This window comes from Heliangelus exortis, chromosome 21 (assembly GCF_036169615.1).
Source record: "Heliangelus exortis chromosome 21, bHelExo1.hap1, whole genome shotgun sequence".
Taxonomy (NCBI): Eukaryota; Metazoa; Chordata; class Aves; order Apodiformes; family Trochilidae; genus Heliangelus; species Heliangelus exortis.
This window is the reverse complement of record NC_092442.1, coordinates 2,434,804-2,452,613: the sequence shown is the minus strand read 5'-3', so window position 1 is coordinate 2,452,613 and position 17,810 is coordinate 2,434,804. Positions and strand designations below refer to the sequence as shown.

Sequence of the window (17,810 nt, the reverse complement as noted above, 5' to 3'; positions counted from 1 at the left end):
GTTCCACGTACACTGCCACACAAGGAGCACCTATCAGCACTTCAGCCACCTAGAGGTACTGTAACCCAGAACTCCTCCTGCCTACCCCTACCCACCTCTCCCACTGAGGTGGCAGTGTCACCCTGCAGCACCCAAAATGCCCCAGAAGGTTTCATTCAGATGATGCCCAGCACACCTCAAAGGCTGAAGATATCAGCTCATCAGTTCATGAGCTCATCCAACAAAGAACAAGCCTGGGCTTGGGGATGGGGAAGACTGCTTGGTGATGGTTTTTATTCCCAAACCAGTATGTTCCCTTTGCTACCAAACAGGAATATGAAAAAAGGCAATTTTTAAAAGGAGTGATTCTAGAGGAGAAACAAGATTCACTCTGGGAAGCTGGCAAACACATGTGAGCTAGATTAATGGGCAAGCATTTCTGCAGAGAACACCACACTGGTTTCCTGAGTGGCTCTCCAGTAACTATTCCTATCTGGGCTTGGGATATTAATCACATCAGTCATATGTGCATCAGCCAGCATTACACAACCCAAAGTTCAAGCAGCCAGAAACTTGGGTACATCAGATCTCAACACACCTCTGCACATCTCCCGTGTCTGTGTCTCAGGAGATTTTGAAGCCAGTAGGACCAAGGTGCACATGAAATACAGAATAAACCCATGTGTACTGTACACCAGACAAACTGAGCAAATCAAAGCTGATAGGCAAAAACTCACAAACAGAAAAATATGTGCAGTGCCAAGGAACAATTCACTTCTTCTGGTGACTTTTATACCACCCTTCCTGCAGAGAGGAGGACAGAACCCAAACTCCTTCCTATAATATTTACCCCACTAAAGATTACTCTTTTGGTTAAAACCTTTTCTCTCCACTGTGTGAACTTCAGCAGTAGTGTTGCCAACACACAAGGAAAAAAGTCCCAAGATATTAAGGTAACCCCCTATTTAAAGGCAAAGAGTACAGCAGAGCTGAGCTGGGGAGCTGACAAATTGCCACTGAACAATCTGCTGCTACAGCAAAACCAATCCCTACCTGCATTAGCCATTTCTCATTACCCCCAAATGGATTTTCATATCCATTTTACAACAAAGGAGTTTAGAGGACTATTCTGAAGTGGTCTTCAGCATGGCTTGGCCTTGAGTCAAAACAACAAACTGACTATACAAAAAAATGCATACAGCTGGTAATTTGTGGCTCATACCCAGCCAAATGCCAACAAGAACACAAATACTGAGCTGATAAATCACAAGGATGATGTGCAAGAACAGGGAAACACTGGAAGCAATGCTCTCTTGCAAAACCAAGGCCACGTTGCCCCAGCACAGCTCTGCAGCTCCAGTAAAGGAAAACTGAGAGTTAAACATCTCCACGTTTCAGGCTGCAACTTCCTAACTCTATTACCTTTTTATTAATTGCATTTGAGACTTCACTAAACTTGAGCTTGGGCTATTTTTAAAACCTATCTGACTCAACTTATTGTTGCTCAGAACAAAGATTAAACTTCTAATTTAGCTGCAGATAATTACAAGGCTGCAGGTCAGCCCCCCGGGGTAATGTGGTAGGGTCTTCCAGTCAAACTGAGAGGAACAGTGCTTAAAAAAAAAATAAAATAAAGAGTAGCAGAGACTGGAAACCGGGGGCCATCTCATGGAGTGCAGAACCATTCTGCCTTTCTCCCAGCTGATGAGTTTAATGACTTTTTAAGTGGGGACAGATTTTGTTGAGCATTCCCCCTGGTACTGAGGACAGGGCTCTCACCAAAGAGCATTTACGTACAGCCAAGGATCCCACCTGAAACTTCTATTTTCAGCAGCAACATCCCCCTCCAGTTCTCAGTGTATCCGACCAGTCCCTGATATTTTTCTATTGATCTCAGTGTTGTAACTCAATCTTTCAATTACTCAGCCCCTTGATGTCTTTCTGCTGATATTTTGTTGGGTTTTTTGCCTTTCCCTAGTGACAATTTTCCTTCCAAGTTCCTGATCCTTTACCCTTAATTTTATAAATCTGTTTCTCTACAATCCCTCATCCCAGAAGAGGCTCCAGATATTTAAGGAGAAAGGGCTTACTTTCTCATGCAAGTAAGAGAAGGGAAAAAAAAAAAAAAGGATGCCAAGATAAAGAAGTATAAGGGTGTCTTTTGTCCTGTTGATATGTGGCATAATTCCTATTAATATTAACCTTAAACAGCAGGGCCAGTGGAGACCACTTGAACCACATTTAGCTAAAGAACTTGTCCTTACAGTTTTAAACTCTTCCTTCTTCAACTCAAGGCCATTGTGCCTCTTATTACCACCTATGGGAATGGCAAAATTTCCCCATCTTCATTACACCATTACCTTCAGGAGTTTAAAAGAATATTTATGCAACAATAACAATCCCTGGTTACTACCTGCATGAAGAAGCATTTTCAGCTCTTCAACAGCTACTGAAGCCAGTGGGAGCTGCAGGTGCCTCACCTCCCAGAAAGTTACCAGGCTTTTAGAATTAATTTTAAAATATTTTTAAGCTCTTCAGGTGCCTAAATGATATTAAAATTGGTTTCAAAAAATTACCTAAGAGGTTCCTTTTGTGGAACTGTGGATCCTGCTCTTTTCAGTTGGGGTTGCTGGTTTTTTCAGGTCTGGTCACTGAGGGTTTTCATCAAGAGATTCAGTTGCTCTGTCAAGGTTATCTCAAAATCTGATCTCAGGTCAATTTACTGTTTCCTCTAAACACACAGTGAAAATAAAAAGCACATTGCTCCGTATCAAATCCCAGTGTCACACAAAACCTAATGCCACTCAGCATCCACAGATTTTTTCACTTAGTTACTCCCTTCTTTTCTCTGCTGCTCTAAATCTGCAGACTTGCATGTGCAAACAGAGACCAGGACAAACATCTAAGCAGTCAATAAACAGGAGAAGGGCTACCAAGATTTGCTGACAGCACTGAACAAACACCTGATGTTATGATGCTGCTGCAGTAAGGCATAAAGATCAAAATCCTTCTGACATATGAAGGGATAGAGACAAGGCAGAACAAACTGGCTTGAAACCTCAGTGAATTTAAGTAAACAGGCTAATCAGGCCAACTACAAGGCTGGTGGGAAAAGAATGATTTGGGGAAGAAAACCACACTGCAAGCTTGTCATTCTGGTGTCCAGCTCAGAGCTTCTGCTGTCACACAGCCAAGCTATTTCTATTTTCAGTGGGCCGTGCCCAGTGATGGGGATCACACAACACTTATTAAAGCAAATTCCTGCATTCAGATGCACACACAGAGCTACACTGTCAGGGCACATGGACACACAAATGAGACCTCAGAATCTGCAAAACCTTCCTGTTATTTCCACATTTTGTTTGTGTAGCAGCAGTGTCTCTATCTTAAAGCCCCCATCAGCTGTTAAGCTTTACTCCATCTCCCCTTATCTGCCCAACATGTAAAACTGCCATAGCTAATATCTGCCTAAATCACACAAATGCAGTGGAACAATTGTTTAAAAATTATTTACACAAGGTGGATGGAGTAATCTGACACAGAATTTGAAGCTCATTAAACAGTTCCTTGACAAATATTTGTCAGCATTTCTCATTTGTAATTAATTATATTGGGCTTTACCTGATGATAATTTAGCATGGTCTCAAAACAAACTAATGCATGTGTGCTGAACAGAAATTAGCTCAGCAAAGCACAGTGAGAAATTGTGCCAGTTTTATGACACAGGAATCTCCATTTAAATGCAAGCCCCCCTCCCCCTTCCCAACCCACTTCTGAGTTCTGTATAAATACCTGTGTCCCATTTCAGGCTTGTCAGATGAACTGCCCAAGTTGAAGCTACACAAACATCCACAGAAAAAAAAACTCATTACCTTCCTCAGTGTTCAGAAAACCTGAAACCAACTGCTTACTCCATAGGGATGGTCAGAGCTGACTCAGGAAACATAAAGCACTTCCCAGGCTTTAAGCTACCTTAACATTCAGGTCAGATTTCATTTCTCATCAGAGTAAACCATCTCTTCACCACAGCACATCAACAGCCATGTCAGGTTGAACTCCTGCCCACAGCTCTCTGCACCAAGGGGTAGAAAAGGACAAACATCTCAGCACAATCTCACCTCACCAGAGAGCTACACAGAACCCTCCTTGCCAGTGCTGCCAGAGCTCATCCTGGAAAAAGTCACTCCCAGGAATTGATTTTTCACTTCCTGAGAAATGCCCTTCCCCTGTCAAACTGGTGTCTAAAATGCCTTCCTGGGTTTGAAGAACCTTGGTGGTACCAAACACCCCAGCAGTGCAGCGTGGGCTACAGCAAGGTGGGGAAAGCAGCCAGCTTGACAAGACACCCATCACCCCAACCTGAGCACCAAGCACCTCACCTGTGCTCTTCTTACAAGCTGGAAGATTTTGGGAGGTCAGGAAAGTGACACGTAACTGCTCTGGAGTAAACCAGAGATTGCTGCTGTTAGTGCAGCTACTCACAGGAAGATCAGGTCCATCAGATCAAATTGTAGGATCACACCTCAAGTGCTTAACTACACAGTAAGTGGTGGTTTCTGAGGGCCAAAGTTCCACGATGCTTCCCAGCACAGGGGACAGACCTACACTGCCCATCACCACCCCAGAGTCTTGCAAGGCAAGGAGCACTCTGGCCACATCTGCAATAACACTGGATTTACTCAACTGTTACTCCAAGGACAAAACAATAAAAATCAACAATGGGAACTCACCATCTCTGTTCAGCTCCCTCTTTCCCTCAATTCCCCAAGCAAACATTAGAAAGATCAAGGTACAGGCTTGCCATAAACCCAGAGACAGATAACTAGAAGCAGATGGCTTCTATTTCTACACCAAACAATTTACACTTGGGAAGCACAAGAAGGCTACTGATACCAGGACACAAAGCAGCTCCGAGTGTGGGAGCTGGTTAAAAAAACAGTTTTGCTCCAAGGGCTGGGAACTTTTATCAACATAACCATAACAGAGAGGATGACTCCTGCTGAAGGTACAGAAGCCATGGGATATCTGCTCTTCTCCTGCAGCATCTGTGTCCCCTTGCCTTCTCTGAGCTCCATGGGACCTGGTACTTTGCACAATTTGGGCTTTTTCAGTCACCTCCCCAAAAAGCATTTAGTAAAGGACAGGTACAACAAGGCTATATGGAAATTCAGGCTCATCTCCAACTTTATATTCTTCATTCCTAAAATCCTAGAGTGACATCTCACACCCATCCACCCAGCTCACACACCTACAGCTGTACAGATGTGTGCTGACTGTCCCCTCCTGCTTCCCCTCTTCTGGACCACAGGTTTCAACCTTCCATCAGGAAATATGCTCCTCAGTGGTGTTCATGTCAAGCAGACAAAACACTGCCTCTGCACACTTTCAGCTGATCTAAGCCTAAGAGAAAGCTGAAGTTCAAGCACAAAACCTGGGTTGGGGAAGTCTTGTCACATGCTGGGCACAAGTGTCTTCTGGAGCCTGGAGAGAAAACTCCCAACAAGCCAGAGGCAAATCCAGAGTGAGAGATAAGTAAATATCACTGCACCTCTCCATGACACCCAAGGCTTCTTGTGTCAACTCAAGCACATTAACACCTAAACATCTCACCAAGGCTGAGATATCTCACTCCACCAGCCACTCACAACCTCCTCACCAATATTAAAATCCCAACAAAAACTTCAGGATGCTGCATGCAACACACACAGTAATTCCTGCCACATTGGGCTCCTGCCTTACACCCCTTCATCTCCCTCTGATCCTCAGAAACAACTTTCTCAACACATAACCAGCTGCAGGAAAAAGCACCCAACAACAATTTTGTGGCATTATCTCTCAACGCAGCATGAAATCATTAGGTCAAAAATGTGACACCTATCACATGAACATTAAAAGTATGTCAAGTCTCAGTGTGCAAGCTACTGTTTTATCTGAAGGAGATACTAGCTGGCAGAACTGGGTAACGTTTCTGTGCTCCTTTTCAGTGATACAAGATTACAACAGGATGAAAGTAGTAGCCATGCTTGGCTTTGCAAAAAGAAGAGAGCACAGCAATTATTTTCAAGTGGAAAATAAACAAGAAGCTGATAGTCCAACCAAGTTTTGACCATAAAACTTGCTCTTCACTTCCCTTCTAAAAAAGGACTTCGGCCAAATTCTCGAGTCCATATTCCCATAAAACCTCTAACAACAAAAACTGGGGCTTTGTTTGAGGAAGAACAGAATTTTGTCCAAAACAGAAGCATGCAAATCTCACTCTTGCCAACAACCCTGAATTCAACACTCCTTTCAATTTGGTTTACTAGGAGAACTGGTGGAAATTCTCACCAGGTGAGAAAGGGTGGTAAAATCAAGTCTCATCATTACCTCAGCATTTGCTCATGATCACTTACACAAGCCTAACACCAACCATGTGGAGGTTTGCTGGCATGAACAAATCCTCCCTTCAATTACACCCAGAGTAAGTTCTCTTTGAAGAAGAGGTGTTAGTCTGGATGCATACAGGTGTAACCAAGGACAAAATTTGGCTCCAAGTAAAAAAAAATTAAAAGAAAATAAAAATAAATAAATAAAAGACACAAAACCCCAAAACCTCCTAAAAATACCACTAAGTACTGCTGGCTAAATATTTAAACAGCTTAAGAGCTACACAGATTTTTTTGTTAAACAATCAGTTCCATCTCCACATTTATTTTGACAGTTCATCATCATTCCAGTTGTGACTCCGGCACACGTAAACCCAAATAAAATCTGCTTTTCACCACGGCAAACTTCTCCGAAGCAGAAGTTATAAACAACAAAGCCCTTCAAACCAACGGGCTGGAGCTGCCTTTGCATGTTTGCACAACCCCCCACCATCATTCTGGCCGGGCTGACAACCATTCCACGGCCGTGGGTGGGTGGGGAGGGGACACGGAGGGACCGAAGTCAGGGTGGGAGGAGGGAGGTGACGCCTGGGAAGCCCCCCGGGCGTCGCCTCCCTCCTCCCGCCCCGACCTGTGCTTTCCTGGACCCCCTTCCTTCAGTATTTGGGACACACACACACACACTGCTTGAGTGGGGGGTCTGGCCGCCCACCGCGATGCCCCACTCGTGACAGGCCGGCAGGGAGCGTGGCAGGACGGGCGCCCCCCACCCAGCAGCAGCTCCAGCAGCGATCAGCGAGACCGAGAATAATTTTTAAAATATATTAAAAATAAATAAATAAACCACCCAAATCCACCCCCGCCGGCCCGCGGACACGAGTGGGCGGCCGGCAAGAAAAGTTTGATCCATGCGAGGGGAAGAACCGGGGGGAGCCCCCGTGGGGAGGGGGGGTAGGGGGGGGCAGGGGGGAGCGCACAACTCCCCGTCCCCTGCCCAGGGTGGATGGATGGGGGGTAAGGGGGTCCCCTCCGGTCCCCGCCGCCGCCGTTCCCGAGCCCCCCCGCCCTCCGTGCTCGCCGCGCTGCAGGTGTCGGCGGCAGGAGGGGAGAAGGGAGGAGGGGAGCGGGGCACCCCGGGGACGGGGAAGGGGCGGCGGGACCTCCCCCGCGGGCACCCCCGGCGGCGGCGTCCCGGAGGGGGGGGTGGTGGGGGGTAAAGAGCTGTGGGGTGGGTGGGAGAGGAGGAGGTGGGGGGGGGTGTCCGGGTGGGCGCTGCGGGGGCTCCCCCCGCCGCTGCCCCCACACAATGAGGCTCTCACACAAAGCGCCGCCGCTCCTACCTCCAGCGCCTCGAAAGTGACGAAGCTGGACATCGCGAAACCGTCGATAATGTCCTCTTCGGCCGAGGAAGACTCCCGCCGCTTCCTCCGGGGGGGCCGCGGCCGGGACGGCGGCGGGGGCCCATTGTCTTCCTTCTCCGAACCCGAGGAGGAGAGCGCCGAGGCGGCCCCGGGGCCGGCGGCCCCGCCGGGGGCCGAGCCGCGCCGCCCGCCTTTGGCTCGCCGCTCCCGGTCGCGCTGGGACCGCGATCGCCGCTTCTTCCGAAGCCCGTTGCATCGCGCCGGGCCATCCATGTCTCTCGCCGGCTCTCGCTCTCGTCCCCCCCCGCCCCACCGCAGCCACAAATCCGGCTCCCCCGGTGGAATAACGGGGGAGGGAGGAAGGGAGGGAGGGAGGGAGAGAGGGAAGGAGAAAGGGAGGGAGGAGAGGACAGCAAGGGGGTGGGGGGGGGGGTTAGGGGGGGATGAAAGAATCCGAGTGCGGTTCCACCACCACCAGCAGCAAGCACCAAATGTAAGAGATTCCTATAAGCGAGCCAAGGAAAGTAATGGCTGATCTCAGGTCGCCTTTGTAAAAAAAAAAAAAAAAAAAAAAAAAAAAAGCGAGAGAGAGAGAAAGAAAAAAAAAAAAAAAAAAAAAAAGAAGAAAAAAAAAAGCCTCACCAAGCAGGCAATAAATCAGAATAGCGGAATGCTTTGATCAAGGGGCTGGAAGGGCGAGGATCTCCGAAAGAGAGGAAAAAAAAGCAGAAAAGAAGGGGGGAATAAAGAAAGAAGGAGAGAGACCCGCTGGAAGGAGGGAGCTGAGAGTATTTCCTTGCACAAAATTTATTTTCTTTCTTCCTTTCCTCCCCAACTAAAAGAAGTTCCAGGGGAAAAAAAAATAATATCTATATGTAGCTGTATGGAGCTCTCTTTCTCTCTCGGTGTGTGTGTGTGCAGGGAAGGGTGCAGCCTTCCCCTCCCCACCAACACGCACTCCTCTCCCCCTCCTCCTTTATCTCCCTGGATCAAACACAATAATAATAATAACGATGCATCCAGATGCAATTTTCTCAGGCACCGACCAGGGATGGACTCTGAAGTGGAGATCGGATCCCAGCCCGGCCCCTCCAAAACCAAACAATAAAAGAAGGAAAAAAAAAAAAAAGAGGAGAAAAAAAGGGAAGAGAGAGAGAGAGGGGGAAAAAAAAAAAAAAAAAGCCCCAAAACACGCCCACCCACCCCAGCTATTAATACGGATCAATCATGGCAAATTCATCGGATTAATTGTGGCGAGGAAGGGGGGTGCTGGTGGTGGTGACAATAGATCCGAGCGGAGAGGAGGCTGCCCCCTCCCCAAAACCGGCAACAACAACAAACAATAATAATAAAAAAATACAGAGGTGGTGCCGAGGCTCGAGTACGCTCCAGTAGGAACGGCACCGCTCTGTGCTTCCCGCTCCCGCCGCCGCCTCCCCTCAGCCCCAATCCCCGGGGGCGTCGGGCGGGCACACGGACCGGTTCGGTACCCGGTACCCCCCTCCCTGCCCACACCCCCCCGGCCTGGAGGAGCGGAGCGGAGCGCCCGGCGCGCAGCCGGCGCGGGGCGGATGGCGGTGTTGGCCCCCAGCGGCGGAGCGGCCCCGCGCCGGTCACGTGGCCGCTGCTGCCGCCGCCGCCCCTCCCGCTCCCCGCTCGGCGCCGCGTGAAATGCGGCGCCCCGGCAGCGCGAAATAAGTTGCGGGCATGCGCGCAGGGCCTGCGCACTCCTCACCCCCCGCCCATTGCTCCCTTCCCGCCCGACCCGACCCGACCCGTCCTGCCGCCCGCTCTTACCTTCGTAGCCTCCCGTTCCTCAGCTCCTCAACTTTCTCCTCAGTTTTAGCCGTCCCGTCGGCTGCTCTGCCCTTCGCTTCCTGCCCTCGCTCCTTCCCTCGCCGCCCGTCCTCCCGCGGGCTCGGAATTACCTCAGGTGTTTGGCCGCCTCGGCCGCTGTCGGCCACCTGCTCCTTCTCAGCCCTCTGCATCGCTGGCTGTTCTCTGCCCTGGGATATGGCGGATTTCCACCTTCCTGCGGCTGCCCCGCACACCTCTGCCCGGGGAGAGCACGGGCACGGCCACTGACGGGGCAACGTCCCAACATAGTGACTGCCCCAACACGGCGGCCGCCCCAACATGGTGAAAGCCCCAACGTGGTGAAAGCCCCAACACGGCGGCTGCCCTGACATGGCGACTGCCCCAACATAGTGACTGCCCCAACACGGCGGCCGCCCCAACATGGTGAAAGCCCCAACGTGGTGAAAGCCCCAACGCAGCGGCTGCCCTGACATGGTGAAAGCCCCAACATGGCAGCCGCCCCAACTTGGTGAAAGCCCCAACATGGCGGCCGCCACACGGGTGGTTGGGGCTGCAGCCAGAACTCTCCAGGGCTCCTCACAGGAAGGGCTTTGGTCACCCGCAGCTCCCCTGTCCATCGCTCTGCCCGCCCTTTGTGCTTGGCAGCCATTAGCTTTCCTCACCCCTCTTCAGGTTTCCCGCCAGAGTTGAGGGGAAGGGCCTGGTTAAGGAACATTCACCTCAAGGTGGAATGTTTCACCACAAGAGGTGGAACCAAGAAACACATCTTGAGCTCGTTCTTACAGTTGTCGGGCTCACCTGGTGCTATCTCCTGCCCCCGGGGAACCAGGTGAGGGAACAGGGATGGAAGGAGAAGGGGGTGTGAAGCTGCTCAGTCTGGGGTGAGTGTCAGGAGGATGCAGTTTGCTAGGAAGGAAAAACAGTGGAGAAGCAAGGAATGAGGTGGGGAGCAGAGCTGAAGCTGCAGAGTCCTAATGTTCAGGAGGGACAAGAGCTCTGAGAGCCCTGCATTGGTTTTTCTCTGTCTTCCAGATGATCAGGCGATGGCATTGTGCGAAATATTATAGAGGAAATTTGGAGGGGGAAGAGAAAGGGAAATAATTTAAAACTCCATCTCTTGTCTTGGAGCACACAGGCTGCCTCCTGTAGCTGCTAATCCTGATACCAAGGCCCCACGCAAGGGGAATGAGCTGAGAGTTGGTGTATGGATTAATGGTGGCCTCCCTCTAGGCTGCTCTGACCCTCAGGGGTTGATACTCTCATGGTGGTATCGTATCTTTTTGCTCTAACATTTGGGTCACTGATCAAGTAATACTCTTAATATATTTTCTGTGAGTGTGCCATACATGAAATACTGGGAATCAGATAGAACAGCTCTTTCCAGAAGGGAAGATGTCAGCTTTGCCACCTCTATCCACACCACCTCTCCCAGACAGCATGCAGAGACTTTTATCTGGTGCTTATGGAATTGAAGGAAGCACAAAGCTGAGAGTAATCTGATAGTACCAAGAGTGTGTACCTTACAGAAGGCCATGCTGCTCACTGCAGAGGCACATGGAGAGTTTTTAAACATTCTCAAATATCGACCTAGAGAACATCACCTCCTAGATCTGACCTTAGATCTACCTATTCAGATTTTTTTCTCTTCAGCCATGTATCTGTCTTGTGTCAGGTCCTTCAGTCTCACTGCCAGTTCTATATAATCTGACCATATAGAAGCTGTACAGGTGCTGTTGAAGTGATACAATTTGTGCATACATGCAAGCTCAAATATTACCAGGTCTCTGTCTTTTGAGAAATATTAAGCTATACTGTATCAAACAACTGTTACCTGTTGAGGTTTTTTTGGAAAATAACTATGTAATTTTCAGGGCAATGTAATTGATTATAGTTTCCTGCACATCCATCACCATTAAAGTGACTTAAGAGATCTGTAGTGGGATATGTTTTTGCAGACAATCATTGCATGACTGAAAGTCTGCTCAGTCTGTTTTCTTCTTGAATGCACATATGTGGAAAACAGAAACGGTATGTGATTTATTTTACATAATTTTTTTTAGTAGAAACACATGCCTAGATTTGCATGTCTACTGAAAAAATAAGATTAAAAACCATCCATCTAACTCATCCTCCAATGTAAAACATTTTTCTTCTGGGGAATATTTCTGTCAAGCATCAGAAATCACTGGTCACCCTCTTGGTTACAATACAGGCAAATTATCCCTTTTTCTGGGTCTGGTTCAGCAGGAGCATTTTCACTAAGCTTAATTGATTTGGGAAGGAGAGCAGGTAGACCTTCCTGCTACACAAAACCTCAGCCTCAGGAAGTTCTCTCTCTCCTGTGTCTTCTTGCCTCCAGCTGAGTTTTTCAAGTCATCTTACCAGGAAGGATACCACAGACCTCTGTGCACATTTGTTAGCTTTTCCTCTAGAAATGCATCTTCCCTGGCATCTGGTATGAGAAAATAACATGGGGTTTTTAGCCCTTTTTTTCTTTTTTTCTTTCTTTTTTTTTTTTTTTTTTTAATGGGCACCAGTATGCTCTGGAACCTTGCTGAGCCACTCTTTGAGATTAAAGACTGGTGCACTCAACTGGATGCTCTTAGTTATTAACACCCACAGAAAAGGTTGTTCTTGAACGTGTACTAACAGACCTATAATCATCTGATTTGAGACAGAAACCAAAAGCTTTCTATTCCTAAATAATGAAGAGAGAAAGGTTAACACAGACCAAAAGCAACAATTGCAACTTCCATGCTGCCATAAGGCACTGCAGCAAAATAAAAATTTGCAAAAGTAAAAACATCAAAAAGGGGTTTTCTTAGGACTAGCCCCTGGCATGCCTAGCTGAAAAGGATATCTTGACATAACTTGCAAATCAGGAGGTAATTCATTGCTTGAGGAAATGGCAAGAACCTTGCTTCTAGCAAGAGGAATTTGCACTGTGTTTTGGCATTAAGCTTTAAAGATGGATTTTTTTAAGACTTCAGTCTTAAGATGCCCAGCAGAGGCAAATGTGTCTTCCTGGAGTTAACATCTTTCTAGGAGATGGGTGGTTTAAAATAGCAGAATGTCTTGCAGACCATTATTTTTTATTTTAGAAGAAGTGTGATCTGGGTATGCAAAAAAAAAAAAAAAAAAGAAACCAAGAGAAATAGGAAAAAGAGCCTTTTTTGTTATTGTTTCAACCCTGCTCCTACAGTGCATTTATAAGAATAGCAAATAATGAGAACCAAAATTCTAATACAAAATAAATCGCCAGGGTGATTGTGTGGATGGCAGAGGAATTTAAAACAGTTCCATAAAACTAAAACAATTTTCTCCCAATTGCATTGCTTATACAAATTGTATTGCTTATAAGAGAAGATTGTCTGGCTTCATAGCTAAGGGCTGGGCTGGGCTGCTTGGTTTAGGTGCTTTCCTAGAAGGTTGCTTGAAACACAGTTAATGAATAAGGAGCACCACAGTGAAGCAACAAGGAGAAGTAGAAACTCATAACCTTTCAAAAAGGAAATAGTTCAAAAATAATGATAAAGACAGGGCTAAAAGTACTTAATCCAGCAGATGAGAGGTTTCCAGAACAACATCAAGAGAAAATACACAGAGATGAGACAGTGATTTCTCTCACAAGTGGATGAGCTAACCCAGTCAGTGGAACTCAGTGCCATAAGGTGAGGTCAAAAATAAAGAGAACTTTCAGAATTAACATTATCTTGATTACAGAGCAGCTGCAGGAGATGTATATTTTAATGCCTCAGAACATAAAAAATTTCTAAACCAAAGCAAGAGGCAGGAGACTTAACTAGATGGACCAGCAGTCTACCAGCACCTGCATCCTCCTGCCAGTAATGATCAAGGAAGGCACACATCTGAATCTCTTTCTAAAAATAAATCCCTTGTATTTTATTATCAGGAAATAAGACCAATGCTGCAACCATCCTTATCAATTGTGGGAGATCACAGGGTACATGAAAACATTGTTAGATCAGCTGGCCCAGAAAACTTAAAGTTTAGATAGTTGTAGCACGTGGAAGTCACAGTGTAATTGAGAGCTGTTCCTGAAAAATAGCTTGGAGTTCAGGAAATCTGAGAACTGGAAAAAAAAAAAAAAAAGAGAAAAGAAAAAAAAGAAAAAGCTGGATGGCATCATCATCAGAAGTACAAGTTCTCCCAGAAAAGATGGAAAACCAATTTAATCTGCATTTCTCATTTTCTTAATTGATTGTAATGTAATTGTAAAGTAAATATATTGGTAATTTTATCAGGGAAAAAACAATCAGAGCAAGGGGATAAAACCAGCAGAGTCTTGATCTATTGACTTGAATGGGTCTGTGCTAATTTACAGCAGGGGAAAACATGGTCCCTGGAGACCAGGGGAGTCACGAGCCATGCAGCTGTGCATGTTTACCATCTATGACCAGAGAAACTCAAGAATTTTTGGATCCTTCTGGGTCCTTGGGATTTGCTGATAAACAGGTAAGTGGAAGGTAACAAAACTTGTGCTTCTAATTCCCTGAGATTCCTTATCCCACAGCACAAGCATTTGCAAATACAGGGATTAAAGCAGATGTCACTGGGTTTCAGGAAGTTTCATTTGAAGTCATGATTCCCAGTGATGTGGCTAGAAAAAAATGCTGTAAAGTATGGTGATAAGTGGCAATATCAGAGTCACTGTGGGTGGAGAGTTCTGGAAGGTGTGATGCTGCAACCCCAATTTACTGAATAACTAATCTGAAATAGCAAATAAATAGTATATTAATGAAATTGGGATAGTGTGTTAGACTTGGAAGAACTGCAAATACTTGTGTTGGTGGAGGAACAAATATAAAGGACACCAAGAAGAAGATTTACTAAAAAAAGAAGAGGAAAAGGTAATGAATTCTGTTTCCACTGTTACATCCACTGGGGAATCAAAGCACAGACTGCAAATATTATTACAGTTCCTCAGTTAGCATTATGAAAAGTTAACTGATCTTCTAGGGTGAAATTTTGACCTCAATTATATGTAAATGAGAAAACTCCTATTGACTTCAGGAAATTCAGCATTTAGCTCTCAGCTGTTTTTTTTTTTTTTTTTCAGTTTGAGAATGGGATTTTCAAATGTGACTAGGAAATTTAGAAACACATACCTCTCCTTTGGTCCCTTTGAAAAATAGTTCACAAAAGCAGCTTGCTAAATGGTTAGCATGTTATCTGCCCTGAAAATCACTCAGCTTTTATTACCAGAAAAGACCCAACTGTTTGTATTTGAGTGCTGCCCAGTTCAGATTGCACTGTTGCATGTTATACCAATTCTCCTGCTAAGTCACAGCAATTCAGTCCATTTAAATATTTCCTTCTCTCCCACTTTCATCAAAAAAAAAAAAAAAAACCACACATGAAGGAAACACAAGAATGTATTCCTCCAGCATTTTAAATCAATGTTTGAGAGAAATTATGTTTCAGCCCAACACGGGTTATGATATAGGAAGAACTATGTGAAATTTAATAGCTTGGGTTGTCCAGGAGGTCAGATTACCTGATCCTGGTCCTTTCTGGCCTTTAACTCTGTGAATAAATTAGAAACCTGATCTCTCAAAGTTTTAATTTCAGAGCAGTCTTTGTATATAGGGGGTGGAGTGGAATTCCTAATAAATTATATCCTCCTCCAACATTCATTTTTCTCCCTGAGAAGGAGTATCTTTTTTAAAGTGTTTAGTTCCACATCTTCTAAATTACAAAAAATTTATATCTCTTTATGTCTTACACTGCACTGTGTGCCAACACAGCAATTATGAAAGCCTTTTTATTGATATTACACAGCTCTCTTTGAAATGAGAATTAAATTTATTGTGAAAATTGATTTTTAATGACAGCTCAGGTTTACATTTCTGAAGTTCATACCTTCTGGTTATATTTTTGGTTGGCACTAGAGTGGGGCAGCTACAATAGATTTGTCAGAAATGGATAAGGAGACAATCTGGAGTTTACTCACAATAATCACTGTAGTTCTACTGTTGAAAACAATAAATTGTTCTATTGAAATATTAAGCTGCAGAGAGCAGAAGTTGTTAAACAGACCCAAGTGTTAATACCTGAGAACCTGAAGTTCCCACATCTGGGCACTTATGGGAATGTCTTGAGTCTTAAAGCTGTTGAAAGTGCTCAGCTTTCTGGTTAGTTTTGTAAAAAATATGGAACACCACATGCCTGGAACCAATTTTGCATCCTCTATATATTCTCTATATATTATCTTTCTCTATATATTATCTTTTCTCTAGATATTATCTTTCCTTGGTACTAACAAACTGCTGGAGGTAACTTTTGGTTTAACAGCCTGAAAGTGACACTGGGTACTGAAGCAGTTAACAGTGCAGGGAGTGCTGCTTTTTTATCTACCTGGGTTTTTTTGTTTTTTTCAGCTGCTGCATATGGAAGGGGTGAGAGGATTTGCCAGGGCTGCTGTTTAACACATTGCATCAATATGCTTTCAGGAAAGTGGTCATCTGACAGGGAGCATGCTTACAGCACAACAAAATCTCCTCTGGCCTTAAGCAGACTGAGAGGTAGGATGTGAAATCCAATGCAATTCAGGACCACTCCACACAGCCTTACACCAACTGAGCATCAGTGCTTAGTGTTCAGGTAGATTTCAGAAGGAAATCAGGTCCATATTAGTGTAAACTACTGTGGATAAAACCTCCAGCTTGGTGCAAATGTCACTTTTGCTTCTCCCAAATAGCTGTATTTCTGTGAGATACATCTGTGCAGGAGATGGGGGGAGGCTTGGGTTGGTTTTCATTGGCTGATGGGGGAAGGATTATTGGTTGCTGTTAAAAATGATCCCAAGCAAACTTTTACAAGGTCTTCTGTGACTAATAAAACCTGAGTCTTTGAAAGGTACTACAACCCAAGTTGTTGTTAGGAGATAATTCTCTTCGATCCAGATGCTTCCATCTGAAGTGCAGTGCAGAGAAAAAGGAAAAGGGAGAAGGAAAATTGATGGAAAGTCCCTGAAAACAGAGGGAGAAGAAGCCTGCCACGTCTCCCCCTTTAACACTTCCTGCACTGAATTTTGGAAGTAGCTTAAAGGCTTCTGAGCAGGATACAGCATGGTGGGGACTGAGAAAGTCCCTGGCCAGTGTGCTTATCTGGGAAGAGATCTGGGAGGAGGATAGTCCTTTCCAGGTTGAGTAGGGTACTGCCACATCAGGATTTCATCTGAAAGGTGATAGCAGATAAGGTGGGGTTATCTTGCTCCTAGTATAATCTCTGTAACAGTGAATACATGATCACAGATCTGTGCAAGTGCCCAGGAAGAACTTCTCCTTACAGGAGTGCCCTGAGATTCAGGAAAAGGATTTTTGATCATCCCCAGGCAGGTTTGGTGTATTGTGCAGAGGTAAAGGGTAGTAAAATCCTTCCCTCAGTGATTTGTGTTGTATATTTCCAGCCGATTTTCACCTCTTCCTGCACTCAGACCCAAGGGTCTACTCATGAGCAAATGAGTGAGATAAGGTGTGGAGGCATTTTCTCACAGTCCTGCAGGATGCAGTCAGGCTGCTGCTTGTACAGGGAAGCAGCAGCATCTCCTTCATGTCTTTAGAATATTCCCTCCAGAGAGGAATGAAAATATTTTCCTGGCCACTCCTCTCCTGAGTGTTTATTGCATTTTTGGTCAAGCCTTCTACCTGTGTCCTCTTGCATCTTGTTCCTGACCTCTGGACTTTCTGCTTTGCTCTGGAGAGATGGAGTTTTCAGTCATGTCTGGAAAAGCAAGTTGGTTTGTTTGTAGATGATAAATCATGACTGGCAGCCTTGGTCTGTGGGGCACCAAATCCTTCTAACTACTCCTGATTGCTGAAAGTCTAAGGCACCTTTAAAAATTCCAACCTATATCTGATATATTGTGCAGGTGGTACACAAGCACCCCCAGTACTTACAGAACTTCACTGCCACATCTCACTTACCTGTTTACTTGCCTCAATCTAAAATATCCCATCAAAAGAGACTATCCAGATTGTTCTGAGACAGTAATCCCTTTTTATCTTCCATGAATGTGAAAACACACCAAGCTCCTCCAACAACAACAACAACAAAAAAAAATAATGAGGCAGACACAAGCAGTATAAATCAATATAGTACTATTGATGTCAACAGAGCTATGCAAATATACACTAGCTGAGGATGACACATAAAATCAAGCACTAACTTTATAGGGAAAAAGATAGAAACAACAGCAGCAATATTAAATACACTTTTCAGCTCTGCTCAAAATGGATTGTGGAATAAGTCATCGTTGTAATAT

At 45.4% G+C, this 17,810-nt stretch overlaps 1 protein-coding gene across 5 annotated transcripts in view; it reads right to left on the bottom strand.

Moving 5' to 3' along the window:
* Positions 1-8,217, bottom strand: part of AUTS2 (activator of transcription and developmental regulator AUTS2) — a 758,376-nt gene extending 750,159 nt beyond the window's left edge. For 4 of the 5 annotated variants that reach the window (XM_071765453.1, XM_071765456.1, XM_071765457.1 and 1 more), the window contains exon 1: positions 7,685-8,217. In XM_071765453.1, coding sequence (XP_071621554.1) covers positions 7,685-7,978 — 294 coding nt within the window. In that variant the 5' untranslated portion in view covers positions 7,979-8,217. The remainder of the gene's footprint in view (positions 1-7,684) is intronic. The other variant, XM_071765455.1, reaches the window with a different exon arrangement.
* Positions 8,218-17,810: the final 9,593 nt, after the last annotated feature.